Source organism: Poecile atricapillus, chromosome W (genome assembly GCF_030490865.1).
Source record: "Poecile atricapillus isolate bPoeAtr1 chromosome W, bPoeAtr1.hap1, whole genome shotgun sequence".
Lineage (NCBI taxonomy): Eukaryota > Metazoa > Chordata > Aves > Passeriformes > Paridae > Poecile > Poecile atricapillus.
The window spans coordinates 2,861,615-2,886,291 of record NC_081288.1 but is presented as its reverse complement, the minus strand read 5'-3'; the positions used below and the strand labels follow the sequence as shown (position 1 = coordinate 2,886,291).

The 24,677-nt window shown below is 47.8% G+C and overlaps 1 protein-coding gene across 4 annotated transcripts in view; it reads right to left on the bottom strand.

Annotated features, from left to right (window-relative positions):
• Positions 1-24,677, bottom strand: part of LOC131591803 (plexin-A4-like) — a 417,581-nt gene that overhangs the window by 361,605 nt on the left and 31,299 nt on the right. For all 4 annotated transcript variants that reach the window (XM_058862866.1, XM_058862867.1, XM_058862869.1 and 1 more), the window contains exon 3: positions 10,947-11,129. In XM_058862866.1, the coding sequence (XP_058718849.1) occupies positions 10,947-11,129 (183 nt within the window). The remainder of the gene's footprint in view (positions 1-10,946; positions 11,130-24,677) is intronic.

The window sequence follows — 24,677 nt, the reverse complement described above, 5'->3', positions numbered from 1 at the left end:
AGGATCTCAGCAGAGTGGGATGCCAGCACAGCTGGCAGGAGAAGCAGAGGTTTGCACTTCCAGGATGCCACAGATCAAGTGTGCTGGAGTCCTCTGCCAACACACCACATCAGCTGGGAAAGCAACCCTCAGCAAAGCTTCCCAAAGCCACCAAATCCCCCAGGAGCTGCTGTTTTGTTACCCAGAGTGACCCAGCCCTGTGAATCACCAGCAGAACACGTTCAGCACGCCGAGTGTAACCAGAGCTGAAACCCACAGAGGACTTGCTCCCAACTTTCCTCTCCAGACTTCTCTTGGCAGCCTCTGGGGTCCCAAACCATCTCTCTTTAGAGCCTCAGAGTGTTCCACTGGATTCCAGCACAACTTCCAGGCTCGCTGCTCCAAGGGGGATCCCAGCCTGGTGCCCAGTGCATGAACAACTCTTAGGGGGGATGTTCCATGGGATTAAGGGGTCTCTCCACAAACACAGCCCTGCCATCTCTAGTCAAGCATGGACACCAACCCAGCTGGCAAACCCATTTTTTGGGAGGGTTTTGAAGTCAAGTATCACTCCAACGCTTTATAATTCAATGCCTCTTTTAGTTTAGAGGATGAAAAACCATCCTTGGTGCCATAGTGACATTGGCCAGGATGAAGAAATCCAAGCAATGAGAGTCAAATCATGAAAAAAAAAATCTGTGACAACCTAGATTTGACACCAGCAGGGTACAGTCAAGTCTGTAGGTTTTGCTGCTGCTGTCACAGCAAGGAAGATTCTTTTGGGTCACCCTGGGCACAACATCCCAGGGGGACTTGGCAAATCTCATCTCTGATTAACTGCCCTGGTCTAGCCTTCAGTCCATATTTCTACAGCCCTCACCCAGCAATCAAAGCTTTTCTAACTCCAAAAAGGGCCAGGAACCTGCAGCTCTTCCATATGGTTTAGGAGAAGCAAGAGGCCACTGACAGGGTTTGGGAGGTTAAAGGAAAAAAAGACAAACCCAAAGCAAAACAAAAAGACAAGTGTCAGAACAAGCAGGAACAGATCCCCGAGTCCCACACAGCAACACACTTCTTCACTCCCACAGACACCAGATGGGCTGGGGCCTACAAAAACCAGCACAACTCCTCAAACACGAGTCCAACAACCAGCAATCCATCAAATCCATCCTCTCCAGCCAGGCTGCCACCACAGAACGGCACATAACAAAGCCAAAGAGTCATCAAACCAAAATGAAAGAAGCACGAGGGGAAGGGCTCAAGTTGGAAAGGAGCAAGGGGGATTTTATTCCTGCTATTATTTCTCAAGCCCCACCAGCAGCATTCACAACTCCTGGGTATGCTGGTGGCACTGAAGTTCCCTCACAGGGGTTCATGACCTCTGAACTGGCCAGAGGAGCAGCCACACATCAGGACATCGGGTGTGTTTGCAGGGGAGACGTGGAGAGAGATCTTCAAACCATCCCCAGCCCAACATTGCTTACCCTAACAAAGGGAGGCACATTCCTTTTTGCCTTCTAATTAAAAGCTGGCTCATAACTCAAACCTCTGGTTCCTACACTTGGCTGTCATTTGAGGGAAAAGCTCTTTTTCCAGGGCTCTCTCCTGCAAGCTGTGGTCTCTTCTCCAGATCCAGCAACACAACTAATTACACTACTTTTGTTTGCTATGAACTCGCTCTGCCTTAGCCAGGCCCGGAGTTGGACTCTGATCACCTCCACAAATGCCTAATTATGGGTCACAAACCAAACAAAGCCTCCCCCAGCTTAAACATCAGCAGTAAGGAGAAAATTACTCTTAAATAAGCATTCCCCTGTATCTCCTCAGGGGTATCCCACAGCTGGTTTCAAATTAGAGGGTTCCTAGAGGTGGGCTGGGTGAGCTGCTTAAGGCAAATTGTTTTCAAAGTGCAATAGTCACAGAACAAAAGCTGCAAGGCATGTGTTTACTTAAGAGATATTTTTTTGCATTCTTACACATATTTGCACAAAATACATTTCAAAATTATGCATCTGTGGCTATTCTGTTTTCAGCCCCTCCAGCCTTACTCTGCTGTCTCTGCACAGCAGCGATTTCCAGCTCCTGGGAGATGAGCTAAAGGTGCCAGCCCAGACTGCAGCAATTACCTGCAGGAAATAGCCCAGCTGAGGCTCAGCAAAGCCAGAGTCAATGCAAAGAGTGGGGACACAAAACTTCTGTGCAAAACACCCCCCGTGGGCACAATGGGATCCTGTAAAGAGCTTCAGAGGGTCACAGAATACCCTTCATTGGAATGGACCCACAAGGATCATCCAGTCCAGCTCCTTGCTCTGCTCAAGACACCCTAAAATTCCATGCTGTGCATCCCTGAAAGCGTTGTCCAAATCCTCCTGGAGCTCTGGCAGCCTTGGGGCTGTACCCATCCCCTGGGGAAGCCCACCACCCTCTGGGGAAGAACCTTTCCCTGATCTCCAAGCTAAAGCTTCCCTGACACAGCTCCAGGTGTTCCTTCGGGTCCCTGGTCACAGGGAGAGGAGATCTCAGCCCCCAGGAGGAAGCTGCAGACTGCAGTGAGGCCTCCCTCAGACTCTTCCTCTCCAGACTGAACAAACCAAACCACCTCACACACTCCCCAAAATGGCTTTTCCCCATCTTCATTGCCCTCCTTTGGACACTTTCTAATGGTTTTATAATTATCTTTTGTTGCCACTGAAGATGATTAGATCACACAGACATAGGTTGAGGGGTGGTGAAAAGAAGAGAGAGTTTATTTTTCCCCCCAGGATTTATAGGCTTGTGACCACGGCCAGGGATTGGATGGTCAGGATAACACTTTCTCACTGCACTGGCCATGAGAGATGCCCATCACAAGACGTGTAACAGAAAGAATGTACACATATCTATGTTTATAGTTACTGTCCTGGGAAAGTCTTTAGAAAACCATGTTAGCAAGCTCAAAAGCTGAGTTTTCAGGGCGACAATCTTTCTTATACCACACCGTCCAAAACTGCACACAGGACTCAGAGTGAGAGCAAGGCAGGACAACCCCATCCCTCAACCACCCAGCAGAGCTGTGCCTGCTGCCCTCCAGGACACAGCTGGCCCAAATTCCACGTGTCCTTGCACAGGAAGAGCAGGAAACTGAACCTGGACCTCACTGCCGAGGCTCCCAGCCCCAGCATTGCCCAGCTCCTTCCCTCTGCCCATCCCTTCCGAAGGACAGGAGCTGTCGAGCTGTGATGTCTGCACTCCCCTATCAGCAGCTGAGGCAGAGATCAGGCATCTGGCCAGAGGGAGAGGGAGGAGGTGAGAGGCTGAGGAGCTGATTTTGGGCACAGATACGGCAGCAGGGTGGAGTGGAGGATGCTGGAAAGAGATGGATGCACAGCACCTTATCAGGGGCTTGCTGTTCTTTCAACTGGCTCCCTGATAACATATGGAGCTTAATCAAATATGCAAATGATGTCCTATCTAGAGACAAGGGAAATAGAGAAATAAACCCACAGACCATGCATGAAAACAAACCGATAAAATAAAGGAATGGGGAGAAGGTTTCCTCTTTTTGATAAAATTATTTCAAAAGATTAAATTAAAGCAAAACTAATTAGGAGAAACACACTTCAGCCGACTTCCTTTAAGAAGGGTCAGCAGGCAAGAGGCATTGAAATCAAAGGCAGATGCAAGAGGCACTTCAAGGGCTCCCTGAAAAGTCATTATCCCATTCAAAGAGGAAGGGGATAGAGAGGAGGAAGGCATCACAAGAGCATTTTTGGCTGGGCATCCATCCGGGCATCCACAGGAGTGTATGGAGAGCTAAACAGCCTCTCTGTCACCCTGGAGAGCAGAAGCAGCAGGTGAAGACCAAAGCTGATCATCTGATGTTCCAGCCACAGCATTTCTCCGAGAACAAAGGGACAAAGAGAAGCAAATGGACCAGAGGGAGATGGGAATGAATTTGCTTTTCCTTGTATCCCATCCCTGCACGACTTCCATTGGCAGCACAGCCTGAACACCCCACAGAGCTGCTGACACCATGCAGAAAATCACCTGCCACCACCACAGGGCAGGTGACAACCAGCAGCAGAGCCAGCTGTCCCTCGGGAGGCTGCAGGACCCATGGATTCCAGCAAGGTACAAGCAGCAGGACATTGTTACCTGTTCTCCTCATGTCTGGTTTTGTCACTAACGTCCCCCTGCCTGCACAACACACATCCTCTGCCCTCTGTGGGGAAATCCAGCTCTGCAAAGCTGTCAAATGCAGGCTGCATCTAAAGGAAGGGTTTGAGGAGATGAAGGTACAACCTGCTGCCTTCCCTGCCGCAGTGGGCTCACTGGAGCCTGCTCTTTCTCCTGGAGCTGGGAGTAAAAACATACAGTGCAGCACTTCTAGTGTAGAGTTTGGAGGGATTAGACAGTTATTTGCAAATCTCACTGCATGATCACAAGATTCCATCTCTGACAAGAGTCTGAGTCACAGCTAAAACAGAATATCCAAAAAAAAAGAGAGCAGCACTCAATACATGTAGGAAAAGCACCCAGTGAAAGCAGAGCTCAGCCAAACCCCACACACCAGCACAGAGACTGCTGAGCAGTCAGAAAGTAGAGAGGGGTACTTGAAGGAGAGGCATGGAAAATTAATTGCTCTCTGCCAAAAAGCAGGCTCCAGTTCTTCCCAGGAACAGCAGCCTTCATGTCACAGGGTGGGGGAGAAAAAGAGAGTTTTCCTACTGCAGTTAGACGCTGCAAAAAGCTGCAGTGTGAGACATGGACACGTTGTAGCTGGAAGTCCCAGAGGAATGGAAATGAGGGAAATGAAGGATGTGAGAGGCACAAAGCCACCACCTGCAGTGATGGAACCCATAGAGGGTATTTCAAACACCAGTTCCACAGCAGAGCCTGGACAGAGCCCCTCTGAGTGGGGTTTTGGGCAGAGGATGGATCTCAGGGTAACCCAGGCTGGAAGGGACCTCACAGGGTCTCTAACCCAACCTCCTGTTCCAAGCAGGTTCTGCTGTGATGTCAGACCAGGCTCTTCTGTCCCTTCTGGCCTTGATGAAAGTCTCTAAGAATGGGAACTGCTTCTTCAAGGTCCTCATGGACAAAAAAGCTTTCCCTTATATCCTATTGGATTTTTTTCATGCCAACTTATGCCTGCTGTTCTACATCCTCTCACCAACATGAAGAGCCTGTCTCCAACTCCTCAACAGCCTCCCTGTTGGTGTGGGAATGCTGCTACCTGGACCCTCCACATTTTCTCATCTCCAGCCTGAATAAGCTCATTTCTCTTGTCCTCTACTCTCAGGGCAGGCTCTCCAGCTCCTGGCCAGACTCTTGACCCTTTCCTGAACTTGTTCTGGTTGTCAACAAAGCTTTTGTTCTGAGTAGCCTAAAATTGGGTGTGGAATCTGGATATGGCCTGGCAATGAAGCCCAAGGTGATCACCTTCCCTCTTAGCACGTCCTGCAGCTTTGATTTCACCCATGGGAACAGAATCCATTCATTTTTAGGTGATGTTTTAGGACTTTATGATCACTAAATAATGATTATTACATGACCCTGGAGAAATTGTGCCATTTCCCAATGTCCATATTGATTCCCACCACCCCTCTCAGCCAACATGAGTACTGAGGGCCAAGTTCGCCACAGCTACCAAAACCACGACTTTGAGTGCCTCAGCCAGAAAAATTAACTGATTTCCAGGCATCTAAAGCTGGCAACCACCTCTCAAAGAGGGGCTGCACGTCAAGGTAGGACACTGCAAACTTCAAATTCTGACAGAAATCAGCATGGCTCCATCTCAAGTCAGTGAAGCACCCAGACTCCCGCTGGCTCAGGAAGCTGTGAGGAGAGACCAGGGTGAACCAGCCCCTCTTGCAGGAACCATCTTCCCAGCAGGAGCCAGAGCCTCTCCAGAGCGTTTTCTGAGCAGTCAAGTCCACCTGCCAAACAGCTGGGGGAAAAAAATAAATTCAAAAGAGCCCAAGACTTTCAAGGAAGCAGAGGGAAGGAGAAGGGAGCTGAGTTTTTCCCTGCTGGCATTCACACAGAGCTGTCAGCTGCAGAATTCCCTCCAGGAGGTATCAAAACTGAGCAGGGCTCCTGGTTTTGTGTGTATTCAGAAACCCCCTGGCCTGGAGGAGCAGTGGGGGTCTGTGGCTGTGCCTGCAGTTACCACCAGACCAATGTGCCACGTGTGGCAATGCCAGCACTGCCACCTCAGCTCCAGCTCCTCGGGTGGGAGGTGAATTCCAACCCCTTGGTTGGATCTGGGACACCAATTCCATGGGCAGGGACACCTTCCACTCCACCAGGTTGCTCCAAGCCCCATCCAAGCCCTTCATTCACAACTGAGCACTTCCCCAGCACCACTGTGAGAGGGGCCAGAGTGAGAACTGCAAATCTCAGATTTTAAATTCTCCCTGTGGTGCTTTGTCTCTGGATCCAAGGAAAGTGGAGTCCCAAGGGTTCAGGGTTATCCAGAGCACGGATAACCCATGGAACTGGGAAATACTGAGGATGTTCTCCTAAACAGAGTTGATACCTGGTGGGAAGCGCTGGCCAGATTTTAGAGTTGTCAGATCCAAATGAAAACCCTCACCCCACGATATTCCACATCTAAAAACCCTTCAAAGACCACAAACTGATTGGATTTGATGAAAAATGAAATACAGCCCACAGAGTGAAAGTGTTGGTTTTTAAGCTAAAGTTCTCTCTCTGCAAGGAATTCAGCATAGAAAAGGCTTTGAGTGAAATATTTGTATGGAATAAAAAGAAACCAAACAATTTCTTACCGGGAAGTTTCAAATAAACGAAAATTTCTACTACTCCATTATAAATAAACATTTCAAAATAGACCAGAGCTATGTTTTGTGAGAAATGCAATTCCTGGGGCTGCTCCCAGGCTGACATTTGTAAGCTCAACTCTCCCTTTACACCTGCACCTACAAACAGAATAACTGCAGGTAAGTTTTTCTTACCTTTTCTTTGACTGGAAATGATCTGCACAGAAGAAATTACCCATAAATTAAATGCCTGGGGAAGGAATACAAGGAACATGGAATATTGCTGCACCCCCTTAGTGATGCCAGGTATAAATGGCACCAGGAAAAAATTCCATACCAAGCACATGGGTGCATCCCTGCTTTTCTCCTGCCACTGGAGTGAAGAGCTGTGCATGGAATGAGAGAGTGAGCAAAGGAAAAAATAAAAAGCCAGGGAATTTTGGCACATTTTACAGCAAAGTGGTTTTCAGGGAGAGCATCCCCAGGAATAGCTCCTGTGCTGTTTGCAGGGAGACAAAACAGACATTTGTTAAACTCAAGTGAGGTTTTTTTACATCTCCTGAAAGAAATCACTAAAAACTCCCAGGGTTGCCAACTGCATTTCAGCCATGGGTTTGCCTGAAGCATTCCCCAGGGTACAGAGAGGTTCAGTGCCAAGGAAGCCCATCAGGATCCCTGGATTACACTAAAACTGTGGGAACACTCATTACCAAAGTACAGACACGTGGGAACACCATGGGACAGCCAGCACAGGAGGAAATCAGACACTGGGTTCTCACCAAAGCACAGCAAGGTTAAATATTTCTCTTTAAAAAATGCCACAAGTGGTCAGGAGCTGGTTTTCCATTGCACCTGATCTGTTGAGTTAAACTGTTTGAGGTGGTCACACACCTCACAGCACTTCATGTTTTCATTTTCTCCAGCACTCTTTGAGCAAGGAAAATATTCCCTGCCATTTGCAGGAGAGAAAATGAGACACAGAGATACACCAGGAGTTTCTGGCAGAGGGAAAGACTGAACTTCTCCTCCCTGGGCCATCCTTCTCCATCCTCAAGAAGCCAGAAATCCCCATTAAATCTTTAATCCAAGAACAGTGGTTTCTATGTGTTAGATATGGACAGGGAGAATTTTTCCTTTTCTGAAGCTCCTCATTTTTATCCTATTTATTTCTTCATTCCACAGGGCCAGGCTGCACCATGGACAAGGCAGCAGAATTGGAGGGAATATTTCCCCAGCACATTATTCCATGCTTTCCTGATGGACTGCACATGGAGCTTTGTGAATGAGCAAGGGTTGCAAAATGTATTTTGCCCGGGGCAGTGAAATAGCTGGGGCCAACCATGTCATTTGGTTTCACTCACACTTTCCCTACCCTATCTCTATCTTGGTTTTTCCTTTTCTGTCTCTCTTTGTTGTCTTGGTTACATGGGCAGACTCCTGATATTCTGCTAGTATTCATTTTAATGATATGTTCCCGTAAAGCACAATATTTTCCTTCAGTTGTGTGTGCCACTGGATAAATTCCTTTGACACATGTGACATTTGTATATCAACTAGCAGATATTGCTTTATGACTGTGGGTATTTTGCAGAGCATTCATGGATCGCATAAATCAAAATCTGATACACAGTCTGCCACTTTCATACATAAGGAAAAAAAAAATACCCACACAGAGAGGAAAATACTGAAACTGCAGGAAAAAAAAGCAGCAAAGTTTCTCCAAAATCATCTTGTAATGACTTGCAGCGAGTCTTCCAAGCACAGAATAAATCCTGCTATCTTGGGGATAATCTGAGAACTCCTCTTTCAGGACATCCAAAATATTCCACTGCAGCTTGACCGAGGAGCTGCACTGCACCAGGAGAAGCAGCAGAGTGTGACACGCCTGGTAAGACCCAACAGCACAAAAAAAAAATATCCTGGGATTTTTCCAGGAGTTTCATCTAATCCTAGAAGGCTTTCTTCAGTTTTTCAAAAAAACAGTGTTTTTTGAACAGAAAAGAAACTTCATGCTAAAATCATGGATTATGCTGGAGCAGCAATCCTAATGCAGCACCTGATGGATGAGCCAAGGTGGCAAACAAAGCATCAAAAGGCCCATGGCAGAGGTCAAGGAGCATCAAGGGAAAATCCCGAGTGCCAAACCTCACAGAGGAGGTGACAGGTTGCTGTTCCAGGGTCAGACACCCTCGGGAGCACTGGAGGAGGACAATGTGAGGAGGAAAGTCATGGATTGCAGAGGTCACAGCAAGGGCTGGGCTGAACCTACAGGACCTGAAAGTTTCCAGGAGCCTGGATCAACTGGTCCAAAACAATCACACTTTTGGTTAGTGGAGCCCCACTTTGCTTTGTGTTCTGCCTCTTTGGGGAAAATTCATTCACCTGAGCAAATCTCAGCGCAAGGCTCCAGCCCTGCACCAACTCACCCAATGGGGGAACTACCACGAGCAGAATATGCAGCACATAGGGAATAAAATGAAGCTTTTTTCCTATTCTCAAGTTACATCAGCTCTCCTCTCGTCATTCTTTACCCTATAAGGCTGTCCCTGCTCCCTACCACACTCCACAAAGCACAGAAAGCTTTCTCTCCTATTTTCCCCCATTAAAATGGAATCAGATCTTGGATTCTGCAATGCGACCTGCAAAGGCAAAGACAGAGCTGTGGCTGAGTTTTCTTCTCCTGAAGCCAAAAAAAAATCCCCAACCAAAAGCTTGTGAGTGCAGGGAGAGCAGTCATTAAGTGTTTAAGTCTTTTTGATATTTACCATTCAGATCTCAACTACCCCATTTCCCTCCCTCCAAGAGACTGACTGGAGAACTGAACAGTTTATTATGATATCACACATGACAGGGAAGCCAAACCTATTTAGCCAAGGGAGGAGATTATTTTTATTATGACCATTTAAAAAACAATTTGGCTCCTTTTTCACATGCCTGAATAAAAAAAAAAATAATAAAACCACAACAAAACAGCAATTTTTATTTTTTTTTTCAAAAGCATGAGCAGCCTTTCCTCTGTTTCAAACAAAGCCAGAGACATTAGCCAGTGAGCAAGATCCCATTCCTCCCGCAGTATGGGGGAAATGCCATCTGAATTTACAGACCAGATTTGCTTTTCAAGTGAAGAAACAGGTAGAGGAATAAAACCAGAGATTCCAGACTATCCCTAAGCATCTATGAACAAACAGCTCCTTCACTCCCCACAAGCCACAGTGGGTCACCTTTTCAGAGCACTTCATTTGCCCCAGGTTGGAAGTGTTTACTCACAAAAGGGATTTAAAGAGGAAACAACATCCTAAAACATGGCAGGGATCTACCCAGCCTCCCTTCCCAGCTTCTCCCCCATCTCCATTACCGTGGCAAAGCCACCATTTCCTTGCTCAGCCAAAGTTTTACAGCACTCCTGGGCTGAACATTCAGACCAGCACTGTCAGACCGGCACAGAGGGGCTGAAATGGAGGCAGCATCCATTCCCCACTTCCCACAACTCTTCTTTCCTTGGGAAAGCCACAGGTAGAGGATTCCACCTCCCCAGCCTCTCCGAGTGCTTGACAAGGCAAACCCCAGCCACGTGATGGGCACATTTCCAGTGAGAATGCCCAGAGAGGAACACAAACACACTCTTCATTCTGTTTGTGTGGCATCAGCCATGAACATAAAGCTCTTTATGGCTCAGGACACAGCTTTCCTTTGATGCAAACCCATTTCCTTCGGCACAAACCCCCAGCCTGACGTCAACACGGCAGCCGCTAATCCCGTGCTGGGCTCGTGGTGAAATCACAGCCCGGTCACACTGCTCTGAAGAAAGATCTCCAGAGCATCAATCCTGTTTCCCAAACTTCAACCCAAATCAGTTTTTCTCCAGCATGCACAGACACCCTGTGATCAACGACTCAATTAGAGATGGTCTGAACACAGAAAATTCTGTTGGATACAAATTACATCACGTCCATCTGCGACTGGAGCTGTGGTTTGACTTCTGAGGCATTAATTTCCTGATTAATAACCATTTGGAAGAAGGATTTTATCCTTTCTCAGATCATCTCTATCCCTTGAGGGTGAAACACAGTTTTTTTTGCCAACCAAACCATTTTTTATCCTCAAAACAGCAGCACCTTAGGATAAGGACTGTGCTCACGCTCGATGCAACTCTTAAATCACCATAAAAATATGAAAATCTGAGTTAGAGAACCACGTGGGTCCTACCTTCTTGAGCTTCCCACTCTTGGTGCCCACAAAAGCCAGGGAGTGGTTCTTGTAGACGTAGGCGATCACCGAGGTCATCCTGTCCCCATCCTCGGTGAAAATGGGGAGCCCTCGCACCATGGATGATACTCCCAAGGGGGCATTCATATCCAGGCCACAGAAATTGTCATCAATTGTTAACAGCTGCAAAGAAAGAAAGAAAAAAGGGGTAAAGAGCTGAAGTCACCAGTTTTTTTAGCCATTTGGGATGCATCCATCCATTGCATAACATGCCTGTAATTTATGCAGGCTGACAAAAATCAGGGAGAACTGGAGAAAGAGGTGGAAAAAAGAAAAAACTCTCCAAAGTTGCTCAATGAGTTACAGGCAGAAGGAGAACTGGAAAGTTGGTTCTCTTGAATGACAGCCCAGCAGGATACATTATATTAAGCCTTTTTCCTACTGCTTTACCAGTCAGTTTTACCAGTCAAGAGTCACCAATCAAGTGAAAATCTGCTGAAAATGTCATAAACATACCCAGGTTCTGTCCAGAAAAAAAAATTTAAAAATCCAGAGTAAGAACCACTGAGCTAAATCTGCACTGGCTAAAACAGTCTGGACCTGAGATCTAACAGTAAGGATCACAATTATGAAACATAAATAACCACTTCTCTCCTAATTCTAAACTCAGTAAGGTTGTTTATGTTACATCTTGGAAATTATCATCCTCCAAGGAGTGTCCAGGCATTGTCTGAGCAAGGGATGGCCAGCCCAGGCCAAATCTGCAGAAGGGATCATGGTAGGAAGTAAATACCACAAACTTAAAGCCCTTTCCAGTACCTCAGGAGGATCCAAGAGAGCTGGAGATGAACTTGAGACAAGGGATGGACATGAGAAGAGGCAATTGCTTCAGAGGGCAGCGTTAGCTGGGGAGAAATTTTTGGCTGTGAGGGTGGTGAGGCCCTGGCACACACGGTCCAGAGAAGCTGTGGCTGCCCCTGGATCCCTGGAAAATGTCCAAGGCCAGGCTGGACAGGGCTTGGAGCAGCCTGGGATAGTGGGGGGTGCCTGTTCCCATGGCAGGGGGTGGGACTGGATGGTGTGGTGGAAAAACACACTGTGAAAAGCCAGTGTCCAGAAAGGAGACAGGAGTCCTGCAGCTTCACTTGAATAAAGGGAGAGTCCACTGGGGCATACCCCCATGGGATTTCTCTCTCCAGGTTTTAGAGGACGCAGCCACTTTGATCCTAAACTCACTCACCCACCACATATCCCCCCTTAAAGGTATCATTTCCCCCCAAATCTCAGCAGTTCTGCCTGGGTTCTGCCGATCCACGTGGCCTCTGCCTTTGTCCGGACACTTTTGTCCAACCCGAAAGCTCAGGAGCTCAAACCGTAGTTAAAGCTCCCGGGTTTTGTAAGGAAATTGTTCGGATTGTGGCTGGTAGAGACATTTAGCCCCATTTCAAAGACATTAACACCCATTCCTCCTAAAGACTCCTCACCCATCGAGTTGTTTCTAAGGACATTAGCACCCATCTTTCCTTTCTTTAAGGCGCCTTCCAATCCAAACCATTCTGTGATTTTCCCTCTAAGTGTGATGCTGCAATTCCCTGGAGTTCTTTGAAAAGGCAGGAAGCTTCCACAGCTATGCGGGCTTTCCAGCTTTTGTTGGAGATATCTATGAACTCCAAACAACCAGAGAAAAACCCCTATCCATCACAACCAGAGAAAAACCCCTATCCATCACAACCAGAGAAAAACCCCTATCCATGGACACTGCTGCCTGAGCTCCAGCACCCACTGCATTCGAACTCAACAGCGTTTTCACCAGATAGACCCTCCACAGGCATCCTTTCATTTAAATGAATGCAATGCCCAATTATCCCCTAAAGGTGTTTCTTTGGGCTTCGGGGAGTCCCAGAAACACAGCAGGAACATGGCATAAGCAGCTTTTCCACCTTCAGGCATCATCAATGCAGGTGAAGCTAATACAGGTCACAGATCTCCACAGAAAAAATCAAATAAAACTCCAAATATCCCAGCACACAACTGCCAGAGCAGTTGGACTTTATTAATTTCTCTGGGGCCACTTACAGATTTCAAGTTAAGCATCCACTTAAAATGTTTTGCTGCACTAAGGCCCGGAAAAGCAATAATTAACTGTACAGAAAGGCTGCCTAGTTTTGATATATCAGTACTAAAGGACCATGACAATTTTCTTTCACTAAACTCACATCTTCCTGGAAACACGACTAAAAAAAAAGTGATGCTCCCTGCTTGAGTTCACGAGCAGTAAAAGCCTGATAGCTGATTCATTTTATCCTCACCCAGCAATTACGGGCAATAATTACAGATGGTTTTGCTGAATAGAAGAATAATGTGTCCTAAATGTGTTTATAAATACATAAAACCTAGGAGGAATTCAAAGAGCCATTAGGAGGGATCAGCTAGCCTGAGCTTTGGCCTGCAGGAGTCATTAGTGTTTGTGGACTGTCCTTTTTAGCAGAGCTAAAACACCGGCTCAAAGAGCAATTAGGGAGAAGATCAGGAGCCTCCAGCAGCAGCAGGCAGGATGCTACTAGTCCAAAACATCAGCAAAAAGTCCAGGATAAATCTGCAACCCAGCTCGGGTACATGGAAATCCATAATCAGCAGAGTAAAGGAGGTGTGTCAGAGAAGGAACCACCCAACCAAACTGGAAATGCACTTCCCAACAGAGCCAGGTGACCATGAAACTACTCCAGATGATCCCCTCAGCCTAAATACAATCCTTTCAGCCCAATGTATGGCCCTTGATGTCCTTCCAACCTGAGCTGTCCTGTGGATGTAAGATCCAAGAATCCAGGTCTTCAAGTCAGGTCAAATTTGACCAGAAACACTTAAGCTCTGAGATGAGCACAATTTGTGTTTTAAACTGCCTAAGTGCTCACTCTAATGACCTGAGGAGCTGAAAAGAATCACTTCAGCCTGAGAGCAAGAAACTCCCGAATGGCAGAAAGAGGGGAAAGGGAGGGAAGTTTTCAAGGAGAACAGGACAGCTTTCCTCACCACCTAGACGATGAAAAGCTTCACAGTGCCAGCAGACATCTTACCTAAGGTGCAGGGTACAAAGCTCCATCCCAAACCAGAGAAAATTACTCTGACATGCGGTGAAAGGAGATGAATGCAGCAGAGCTGGCACAGTCAGAGGCATCCTCCTTGGAGGAGCACAGCCAAATCCAACCACTCCACTTTTCCACATCCAACATTCCCAACTTTTGTGTGGAAAGGATCCATACACTCCTCTGGCTGCCTTCCTACACGATCCAGACCCTCCCATCCCAGGGAGGAGCCTGGGCGGACACAGCCCCCAAAATCACAGCATTTAGCACAAACACCTGTGGCTGATTTGCAGCCTGCCTCCAACCTGTTGAGATTTTATTAATCTAATTGCCTCCTCCACCTGATAGGGCTCCAGCTGAGCTCAGACTTACCCTTAATGGGGCTGATAATCCCACACAGATGCAAAATTAAATTCAAGACTATTTATTTCATTTTTTTTCCCCCCTGATAATATTTACAGAAGAACACGTCCTTATAAGGACTTACACAGAAATAGGGGGGGCAGATTTTTTAAAGAAGGTAGAGTCACACTAGATTTAAAGATTTTAAATTGTTTATGATAAGGGTGGGAAGGCCCTGGCACAGGGTGCCCAGAGAAGCTGTGGCTGCCCCTGGATCCCCAGAAGTGTTCAAGGTCAGGTTGGACAGGACCAACCTGAGACAGTGGCAGGTGTCCCTGCCCATGGCAGGGGGTGGAATTTGATGGCCTTTAGGTGACTTTCAACCCAAACTATTCTAGAACTCTGTGTCCACTCACGTGCTGCTGGTTGGGTGCCAGAGGAGCAATCACAGCCTTGTGGTTTGCCATGTGGACAACCCTCCCCCAAGGAGCAGGAGCAAGGCCAGCAAGCCACACGCCACACGAAAACTATTTCCATTTAACGTATTTGGGTTATTTCCTCTGGGGATCATCTGCCAAAAAAAACGCCAGCAAGCAAAACCCTACAAATAAACACCACCCGGCTCCTGCACAGCTGTGGCTCTCAGCTGCACACAGGCCTTTGTAGAGACAGAAATACAGTCATCTTCTGCAGCAAAGAGAGACACGTAAGGAAGTTTGGATTTATGATGAAAGGGTCAGGAGTTGCAAGCACAGGTTTATTTTCAATTCCAGACACTCCTAGCAGCAATATAAAGTAGCCACGTTAAACTCTCTGGAGCTTCTCTGCCTGGCAATTTCATGTTAACGACTTTCCAGAATGAAGGAGGAGGTGAGGGCATGAATTCACTTCTAAGGCTGCTGCCACAGTGGCTGGGTTGGCAGGGAGAGGCAAAGCGAAGGTCTAAAGAGGTGGGAATAATATCAGCAATTCTCACATCCTGAGCAGTTAAAATCCAACCCAGAAAGTCACAGCCAGCAGGTAACTTGGAAGGAAACGGGGCCTGCAGTTGGAATGTTGGGCTGGAATCAATCATTTCATCACCCCACACTGAATTCCCGCTTGCAAATGTGGGAATATTTCTCACCACCACCCTGCCCCAGGGAAACTGAGGAGCACAGGTTTATAAGGTGCTCTGCACATCCAAAATATCTTCATCTGAGACAGACTGGCAGCTCCCAGGGCACAAATACCCTCCCCAGTCCTACCAGCTGCTTCTTTACCTGGTAGTGCTCTCCTCCTGCCACCTTTCCCTGTGCCACCAACCAGGGTTTCATCTGCAGCCAAATGTCACAGTCACCACTGAAACAGGAAGGCTGTGCAAAAGAATGGCCCTGAATTACTGGATTCTGGCAGGCATTTGCCTCCTCCAGGATTAAACCTATCAAATAAATAATTAACACGTCCAAGCCCTCCTGGAGAGGATGGGTTTACAAGGCTGGTGCTGGCTCAGTCCTGGAGGGATTTGCTGAGTCCCCAAAACCCCCAAATTCAGCAGAAGGGTTAGAGATCTGATTACATCACCTCCTTCCCTGTCCTCATCTCGTTCCCAGCAGGAGCGAGCACGCTGGCATCGCAGGAGTGGCAGAAGCACCAAATATCAGGGGACATGGGCAAACAGTGCTCCAATTGTCCCTTAAACATCTGCTTTCACTATTTGCCTCTGAGACAGCCCCTGATAATCAAACACAGCCTAATCCACATTTGGGGAAGAGCCTCGATAAAGGATTAGCCACCCCTCACTCCTCCTTGCTTTCACTCCAGCAGAATCTTCCTCCTCAATCAAAGCACCGGAGCCTTTTTTTCCCAGATATCTCAGCAGGCTCCAACACAATTCCACAGACTCACCAGGGATAAAGGCTGTCCCAGTGGCCAAGTCTTGCCTTTGATTTGCAGCTAATACCTAACAGCCCTGTCTTCATGTGGTGGCAGGTACTTGGCTCCTCTCTCCTGTTATCTCGGGCTTGGCTGATGCAGAGGATGGAGGGAACACACATTAATGGATGTCTGTGCTGCCAGCAGGGCCAGGGAGCCAACAGCAGTAAGAAATCAACAGTTACAGGCATTTGAGTCTTTGCAAGGAGACATCCAAGGTCTTTTCCAGCACCTGACTGCAAGATCTCCTTCCCTGCCTGGCTGCAAGGGCTGAGTGAGGGTGAAGGTGGGCACAGGTCCACTCAGTAGGATATTTAAGAATCTAGAGAGATGGAAGACACAGAAAAACCTCTCAGCAGGAACTTCACAGTATCTGAAGAGACACAGGCTAAGAAATTTAGGGTCTGGGTCACCTGCAGCAGGGGTGAACCATAAATCCCCACACAGTGGAGCTGGAAATAGTGGGAAGCATCTCCCTGAAAAACACAAGACTTCCAACAGCAGCAGGATGGTACCCAAGGTTGTGCTTCTCCTGTTTGCCTGTGCACATTGTCCTGATGGTTAGAGCATGGTTTGAGTGCAGGGTGAGCTCCTGGTTGGACTCTGCTCTGCCCTGCCCACAGCATTAGTACTTGGCATTCCTGAAGCTGGGCTGACTCTCCCTCTGACCTCCTGCAGTATCTCTGCACCTGGCCATGCTGCCTCCTGTGAAATCAATGGATTTTGGTTCACCTGCCCTTTCTCCCCGCAGAACTTCAGCAGAACCATCACGTTTCATCCTGCTGCTGTGCCGAGCTCTGAAATCCCAGCGCACGATGGACACGGCCCCTCCGGTTTTCCCCTCCTGCCACATCATTCCCGGAATTTGATGCCTGTCACTGCCCTCCCCATCCCAGGCATTCCTGACAGGGGGTCAGGAAAAGGATGCAGGTTTCCCCAGGTGTAGATCTTTGTCATCTGCAAATGATTTTTGTTATTTTTTGTGGACAAAGAGATGGGGAGCGACCAAAGATAGCAGAGATCACCAACCAACCCCTCTTCAGCAGTCGGTCTGGAGTCTGACATCCAAAAATACCCAGCCCCATTTCCCCAGGGTGCTCTGTGATATAATAGAAGCTGGATAAAGAGCCAGCATTTGGAAATACATTTTAATTGCACGCTGCTTTTCACTTGTGCACCCACAGCAGTGGTTACTGTGCAATTACATGTCACCATATACAAATGACAGTGCAGTTACAGTAACTTTACCAATTACAGGGAAATTGCACCCACTATGCTGAGAGGTTTTCATTCAGACACAATTCAGGAATGCAAGAACAAGAGGGAAAGTTACTCAAATTGACTAGAACTGGTACAGGCGTTTGGTTTTTAGGTCTGTAGTTTAAGCATCAGTTCAAGGACTGGTGTCAAGTTTCCAGAGTGCTGCAGAATCTTAATGGAGTACAGACATTTTATGCCTGCATTTATGTTCCTGCTCTGCTGTGAGTGTAAGGCTTCCCAACAGTCTACACCGTGTTCCTCCACGTCGTAAAATTTGCAATTTCCTGAAGAGGAGGCTGCCTTTCTTGCAGAAAGCAACAGGTTCCTTCAGTCTTCAGACCTTTTACCCAGTAATTCTGGATAAAAGGAATGGTGCTCTAAATTTATGCTATAAATTTAGCATCCTCCAAGTCCTGCCTTTCTGTGTGATTACAGTGCCCAAAGATGTGCACAAGCTAATTCCATTGGTGAGCCCCTACACATTTTCTAGAGTCCAATACTACAAAATTTAAGCACTTCTGGCACTAAGTTTGCTTTCCTTACTTTTTGTGTCACACCTTGAAGATGCAGAGTCCTATTTTCAGCATCTGTTGGCCCTGTCACAGCCACGGTGATGCAATTGCAAAGATTTTTCTGTTTATTCTCCATCTCTGATTCCCACTTTTGCTGGGACTGCTGTGGAAGCAGCCCTGAGCTGTTGTGGGCTCTGAACAACCTGATCTAATGGAAGGTGTCCCCTGTCCGTGGCAGGGGAGTGAAACTGGATGAGTTTTAAGGTCCTTTCCAACCTAACAATTCTATGATGTTGTGATTCGAGGGAAATTGTTCATGTCCTCATGAAGAAAAATCTAACTGTGATTTAAGTGGTATTTCCAGTGCCTTGGTTAGACCCCAAAAGTCTGATGCAGGCCCAGAGAAGGGGCAGTACCTCCAGCAGCAATGCAGACTGAGATAATAAAACATTCTATTCATGGAGATCTTCCCATTCCAAATCCCAAACATCAGCGTGTCAGCCAAATCTCCTTTTTGCATATTGCATTTCCACCTCTTGGGAAAATTTCCAGCATCACGGTTCTGAGCTGTGCAGGTGGGGTGAAAATCACACCCCAAAGCTGTGTGGTCACTGAGCTTCATTCCCACAAGCCAGAAGGATGGATGTGACCTGGAGAGCAGCAAGTGTGACTGCAAAAGGTGTAAAAGGAAGCTGAGCTTTCCTGTGGTCCCATAAACTTCCCCCTGCTGGCTCAGAGGATCATAAGGATGAAGCGTTGAGGGATAAACAGAGGAATATAATCTCTGTGGCTCTCAGATCAGGGCTTTGAAAAATTCACTTAAAATTTTTCACACCCCAAAAAAAAAAAAAAAAAAGAGATTACTGAGTGTGGAGACTCTGCCTTTGAAACTGCCATGGACTGTTGGGTAAATAAGCATTTGGGGATTTTTCAAAAGGGAAGTATTGATCAAATAAGCTGCTAGAGCTCTTCTGTAAGAACTTATTGCAGCAGCAAAGCTCTGTTACACACCTGAAACACAGCAGCACTGATATTCTCTGGTGCTGCTGTAGCTGAGACAGTGAGAACAAGTCTCAGAGAGAGGAAATCTTAGGTGAAAAGGGGTTTTTGTGTATGCAGAAAGACACCTTTGAGAGTAGGTGCTGCACTTTATTCTGAAGGATGCCACATTTCCCTGATCAGCCCTCTCATTCCTATTGAGTGCACACCAGCACCTGGTCAGATAAAGTCTGGCTGCCTCCCTTTGATGGCACCACCAGCAATTCACTGCATCACAATTGCTATAATTATTATTTTGTTACACAGGAAAAGAAAAAAATCATCATTTGGGCTGCAAAGTGCCACCCGCGCCAACAGCGCTGCAGAAATGAAACAACAAGGCTGCTTTGCATGCAGGCAACACCTTCACCCCGAGAGCCCTGAGCCTCTTAAAAGCATTAATTAAGCCTCACCACGGTCCTGCAAAGGTGATTTAAGTGCTGTAATGAGTGAGATGTATGTGCTGCTGCTCTTCAGCACCAGGAAGTGGCGAGAGCTTGCCTTGCCCAACAAATAATGCAGAGTCGAGATCCAGGGCTGGCATCTGTATCAGGGAGAATCAAGATGTGTCTGGTCCCATCATCTCACAGAAGATGAATTTAAAGAAGCCTGGTTATCAGTTTAAACAACAAACTAAAGCACTTGAGCCCTGAAAGGGGAAATCTCCCGCTTGCAGCCGCTTATCTGTGCAGATCGCGGTGCTTGAGGAATTCAGAGCCTTGGTACCAGGCAGTGTAAATTCACTGAAGCTCCAACTGCTCCTGAAAGCAGGACTGAGCAACTGGGAGGCTGCAGCCAGCGCTGGGAGCAGGGACCCATCACAGGCATGGCCTGTGTTTCCTGGTGTGGGATCCCAACCAACAGCCCCAACCCAAGAGTGCTGGGTCATTCCCTCATTAGGAGGAGTGAATTTTTATTATTCCCTGCTGCATTTCCCTCACTCTGCCTCTCCCACTCTCTCTCTCCTTGTCTAAATACGTGCCTGGCTAATATTGCTTGTTTACAGGATAAATCAGCTGTACAAATCCTATTATATTTTGGATCACTGACAACGACGGGGTAATGACATTGAAATGGGGAAATGCAATGTTGTTCCTACTGATCTAATGTCACCCACATGTTCCATCAGCTACACGAGCTCCCAGAGCTGCATGGAGGAAACAGAGGAAACTCTGTCTTTACCATTTAGTTCCAGTCCTATCTGGGTGTCTTGCCTTTCCTAGTGTTGAGTATTTCTTTAAATATAGAATCATAGGATGGTTTGGCTTGGAAAGGGACTTAAAGACCAGTCAGTCCCACCCTGTGCCATGGGCAGGGACACTTTCCACTGGATCAGGTTGTTCAAAGACTCATCCAAGCTTGAACACTTCCAGGGATAGAACTCCAGCTCCATCCTAAACCTGGATACAGCTACACAACCAGGTCTGTGCTGGCTCTGCAAACACCAAATTTTGTCCTAAAGTTGTTGCCAGGTTGCCCAAAGATTGTCCCATTCCTAATAAAATGCTTAAACAAACTTAGAGCAAAAACTATATGCTGTGACAGCAAAGCCATGCAGGTGCCAGGCTGGGATTGTCTGGGGCAGGAATACAGTCAGATGTGATTCAGGCATCTCTCTGTGAGTAAAACAGATTTTTTCATCTCCATCTCCACACTACCCAGTCTTCCAATATCTGTGCTATCCTCCCAGGTACAATAGAGACCCATCCAGGCAATTTGGATAAACAGAGAAATTTCAGGGAGGGAAAAATAAATAAGTCTTCTCTTATATTCCTGGCATAAATAGATATAATAAATAAATAGACACGTGCATTAGATCGCTCCCAGAGGCTGAATATCTTCACTGAGCCTCCAAGTTCTGAGACAGACCCTGCACTGTGTTTCACCCCGACGGCTCCACTGGCATCAGGCGAGGGAGGAAGGGTCTGTGCAGGATTTATCCCAGAGAGCAAAGCTGTATCCAGCACCCCCTCGACCCCCTCCTCAACAGAATGGGCATTGTGCAACCTCCCCTGCTCCGGCTGCTTTAAATAGCATCAGCCTCGCCAAGGGAGCTGGAGTCATTTTGCTTCTGGCTCTTCCAGGACATCTGAGGTTTGCTTTCTGCCTTTTTTTTTTTTTTTCTTTTTTCTTTTTTCCTTTTTAATTTAAAAAAAAAACCCTCTTGCACAAGCATTCTCCTTGGCCTGCCAGGCGACCTCCTGGCGAGGCAACGCGAGGTCAGGTTCGCGAAGTCGCCGATCTCCTGGCGCGGAAGAGAATGTGAGGAGATCATGTGGAGGCCTCCAAAAATGCAAAGCTGAGCCACAGGCGACCGCAGGGCTCGACCACAGAAGAAAACAGCCTGGGTTGCTGGCAGGGGAAGCAGCAAAGAGCAGTTCCCAGAAATAAATCTAATTGTCCATGTGGCAAGGAGCGCGGGGAGATGGCGCGGGCAGGGACGGAGAGTCTGGCACTTCGCTCACCTGCACACGAGGGGACCAGCAGGACCTGGGGTGATGCTGAGCTGCTCAGGCAGAGCCAACTGGAGCAGGGATGGGATGGATGGTGGGGGAGGGAGCTGTGCCTGGAATATCTCAGACACAACACTCTGCAGCCTTGGGTCCTGCTCTGCCCTCAATGAACATTTTGTGTGAGCGGGGTCACTCAGACATGAGAGAACAGCTCTGTGAGAGGGTTTGGCACCCAGCCATTTAAAGGCAGAGGGTTTCCTCCTGTTTTATGCCTTGGAAGGAAATAAATACTTTTGAGAAGGTTGTTTCAAATGCATGTTTGGGGTTTTTTCTCCCCCAGGACAATGAGGATTTGGGAAGGAGAGGTTTCAGGGTGAAGGTAATTAATTACTGCCAGAATTATTTCTGCATTCGTTGGTCACGCAGTATCCTTTCAAGGACAGGTGTTTAATACTGAGAAACCTACTTAATATCTCAAATGCAATCATCCTCTCCATGCAATTAGCCCCTGGTTTACAGCCCTTAAATGAAAGCTTCTGTTGATATAGGGGATTAAGAGTTTTTATTTTGCTCTCCCTCAGAGCATCCAAAGCCACTTTTTTTTCTCTGCCTGGAGTGCAGAGCACTTTGCAGAGGCAGGGACCTGTCCTTATCCCTGCTGGCTGAAAGAAGAGAGGTGGCACCTGGGAGGGAGAACCATCACCCAGGGAAAAGAGATGATAAATCCACATGCTGCCTGGGCTCACCTCACAGAGAAAGAGCAGTTCAGGGGGGCCAGGACCTTACTGGAGACACAAACTCAACTGCTTTCCATTAGCCCGAGGAGCACTGCCCCAGACATCTCTGGCCACATCCACCACTGACCACAGCCATGAGAAATACCAGCTGTGTCCCTGGAGAGAGCTCCCTGAGCTGCCTCACGTGGGGAGATAACATGGAATTTCTCTCTGTGGAAGTGTTTTCTGCCCCGGAGCAGAGCCAGCTTTGCAGGGGAGGTGACGCTCAGGCCTGCTGGAGGCGGAAGGTGCAGGGGGAGATTTGCAAACCACAGGGCCCAGCTGCAGAAACCCTGAGCCAGAGCCTTACCCAGTGTCCCTCTTCCTCCCCAGCTCAGATTCCGCCCTCTCCAGCCCCCAGTGTCAGCAGGAGGACACTTGTCACCTCTTATCACAGCGGCTGGGCCCGGTGGGTCCCTGGGCCAACCCGCGCAGACGCCGCGCACGCCATCCAACACAAACCGATGTCACCAAGTGCACAAACACAGATCTGGCAGCCACCAGCCTGTTTGCTCCGGCTCCCAGTCTCCAGTCAGCATTCCCAGAGAGGCATTACAGCATTTCTGAGGGTCCTGCCCTTCCAAAGTCTGAACATTGTAGTTTTTTGCGGGGGTTTCCTGCTCTTATTTGCATTTTCAGAGGAAGAAGAAGAAAGCGCTGTTAAAAATTGACCAAGAACTGACCTTAGCTGTCCATAAAGCCTTTGAATCAGAAACACCAGCCTGTAAAATCTGGACTAAAGACATGTACACAAAACTTGTGCATGGTCTGTCCAGCTGGGATGAGTAAAATGTGCTGTTGTGCAAGCACCAGTGGCACTGACACACACAGGGATTTACTTAGGATAGCCCAGCTGGCAAAGAGGGGGATTATGAGGTAAAATGAAACTGATAACTCATCCCTGTGATTGATCCATTCCCCTGGGAACGAGTCAGGCTCACGTACTCACCCATCCAGCCAGGAGAAATGGGCAGGGCTGGGTGTGCAAAATGCCAAAGCACCTGCATGGACCTCCTTCCACACATTCCTCTTCCCAAGGACTAAGCAAAAGTTAACACTCCCTTTTCCCCAACCTTTCACTTTTAAGGGAAAATGGGAGAAATGATAGATAGGGCTGACAATTCCTGCTTTTTTGCTTGTAAAGTTATTTTTTTCCCTTGAAACACCCTTTCTTTCCAGCAGCTCCAGCTGGTCCTTCTTTCTAAATGACCCTGTTCTTCTACCCACCATGCCAGAGAGGAACGTAAGAGCAAGGAAGATATTCCCTCCTGCTCCTGGAACAGATTGGTCACCACACTAAGATCCAGGAGTCCCTGGGTTACAAATTGTGGTTTTGTGCCTCAGCCAACCCCCCTGAAAAACAACCTCCTGCTGCTCCCCATCCTGGTGTCTCAGGGGTGCTCTGTCTCCTGTTAACACCTGGGATGATGAAGCCTGCAAGGAAGAGGAATATGAAATAGGCTGGAAAATCTTGGCCCTACCTGTGAACACCACTGATTACCAACAGAGGCCCTGGAAGGAAGAGGAATATGAAATAGGCTGGAAAATGTTGGCCGTCTCTGCCCTTCCCAGGAGTCAAGCTGACTGTCCCATACCATACACACAAATCCTTCCACCACCTGAGCTGAAAATGGCCCTTTCTAACCTGGTGGGACCGAGCAGGAGGGACCCCAAGGGTCATCCCCAAGGACCAGGCTGGGTTCATCCCTACTCTGCCAAAGGAAATTGGCTGTGCACCCAGCTGGCCTCCAAACACACCCAGCATGGAAGGACTAATCCACAGACTCCTCCTGAATCCAGCCAAACCCCGTGACAACGCAGTGCTTGCTTGGTGGGCATCAGGGATGGGCAGAGGATGAGGGGAGAGCAGGAGAGAGCAGAAGAGAGCAGGAGAGAGCAGGAGAGAGCAGGAGAGAGTAGGAGAGAGCAGGAGAGAGTAGGAGAGAGCAGGAGAGCAGAGCCCACTTGAGGAACAAACGCATGGAGATGGTGCAGGACTCTCAGAGATTTCACCAGCAGCATCTGCAAAGAGGTTTTGGGGAGTTACCAACCAGAAGCACAGGAAGCCTTTACAGCCAAGTCACTCGTCAGACAATGGCTTGGGACCCAAACATCCACTTCTGGTAACAAAGTGTTGGGAAAATATTGCCCAGCTCTTCACACAGGGCCTTTTGTTGGCTGGTCAGCTTTGAAAACATTTCTGTTCTCCCCCAAGTGACAGAGCTGCCATGAAAAACAGGAAGAGACTGAATACAGCAATTTAAACAGTCAAACCCCATTTCCTGCCAAAAGGAAAAGAAAATACAAGCAAAAGGCAGAAGCCAGGCAGGAGCTGGGGACTGACACTTTGATT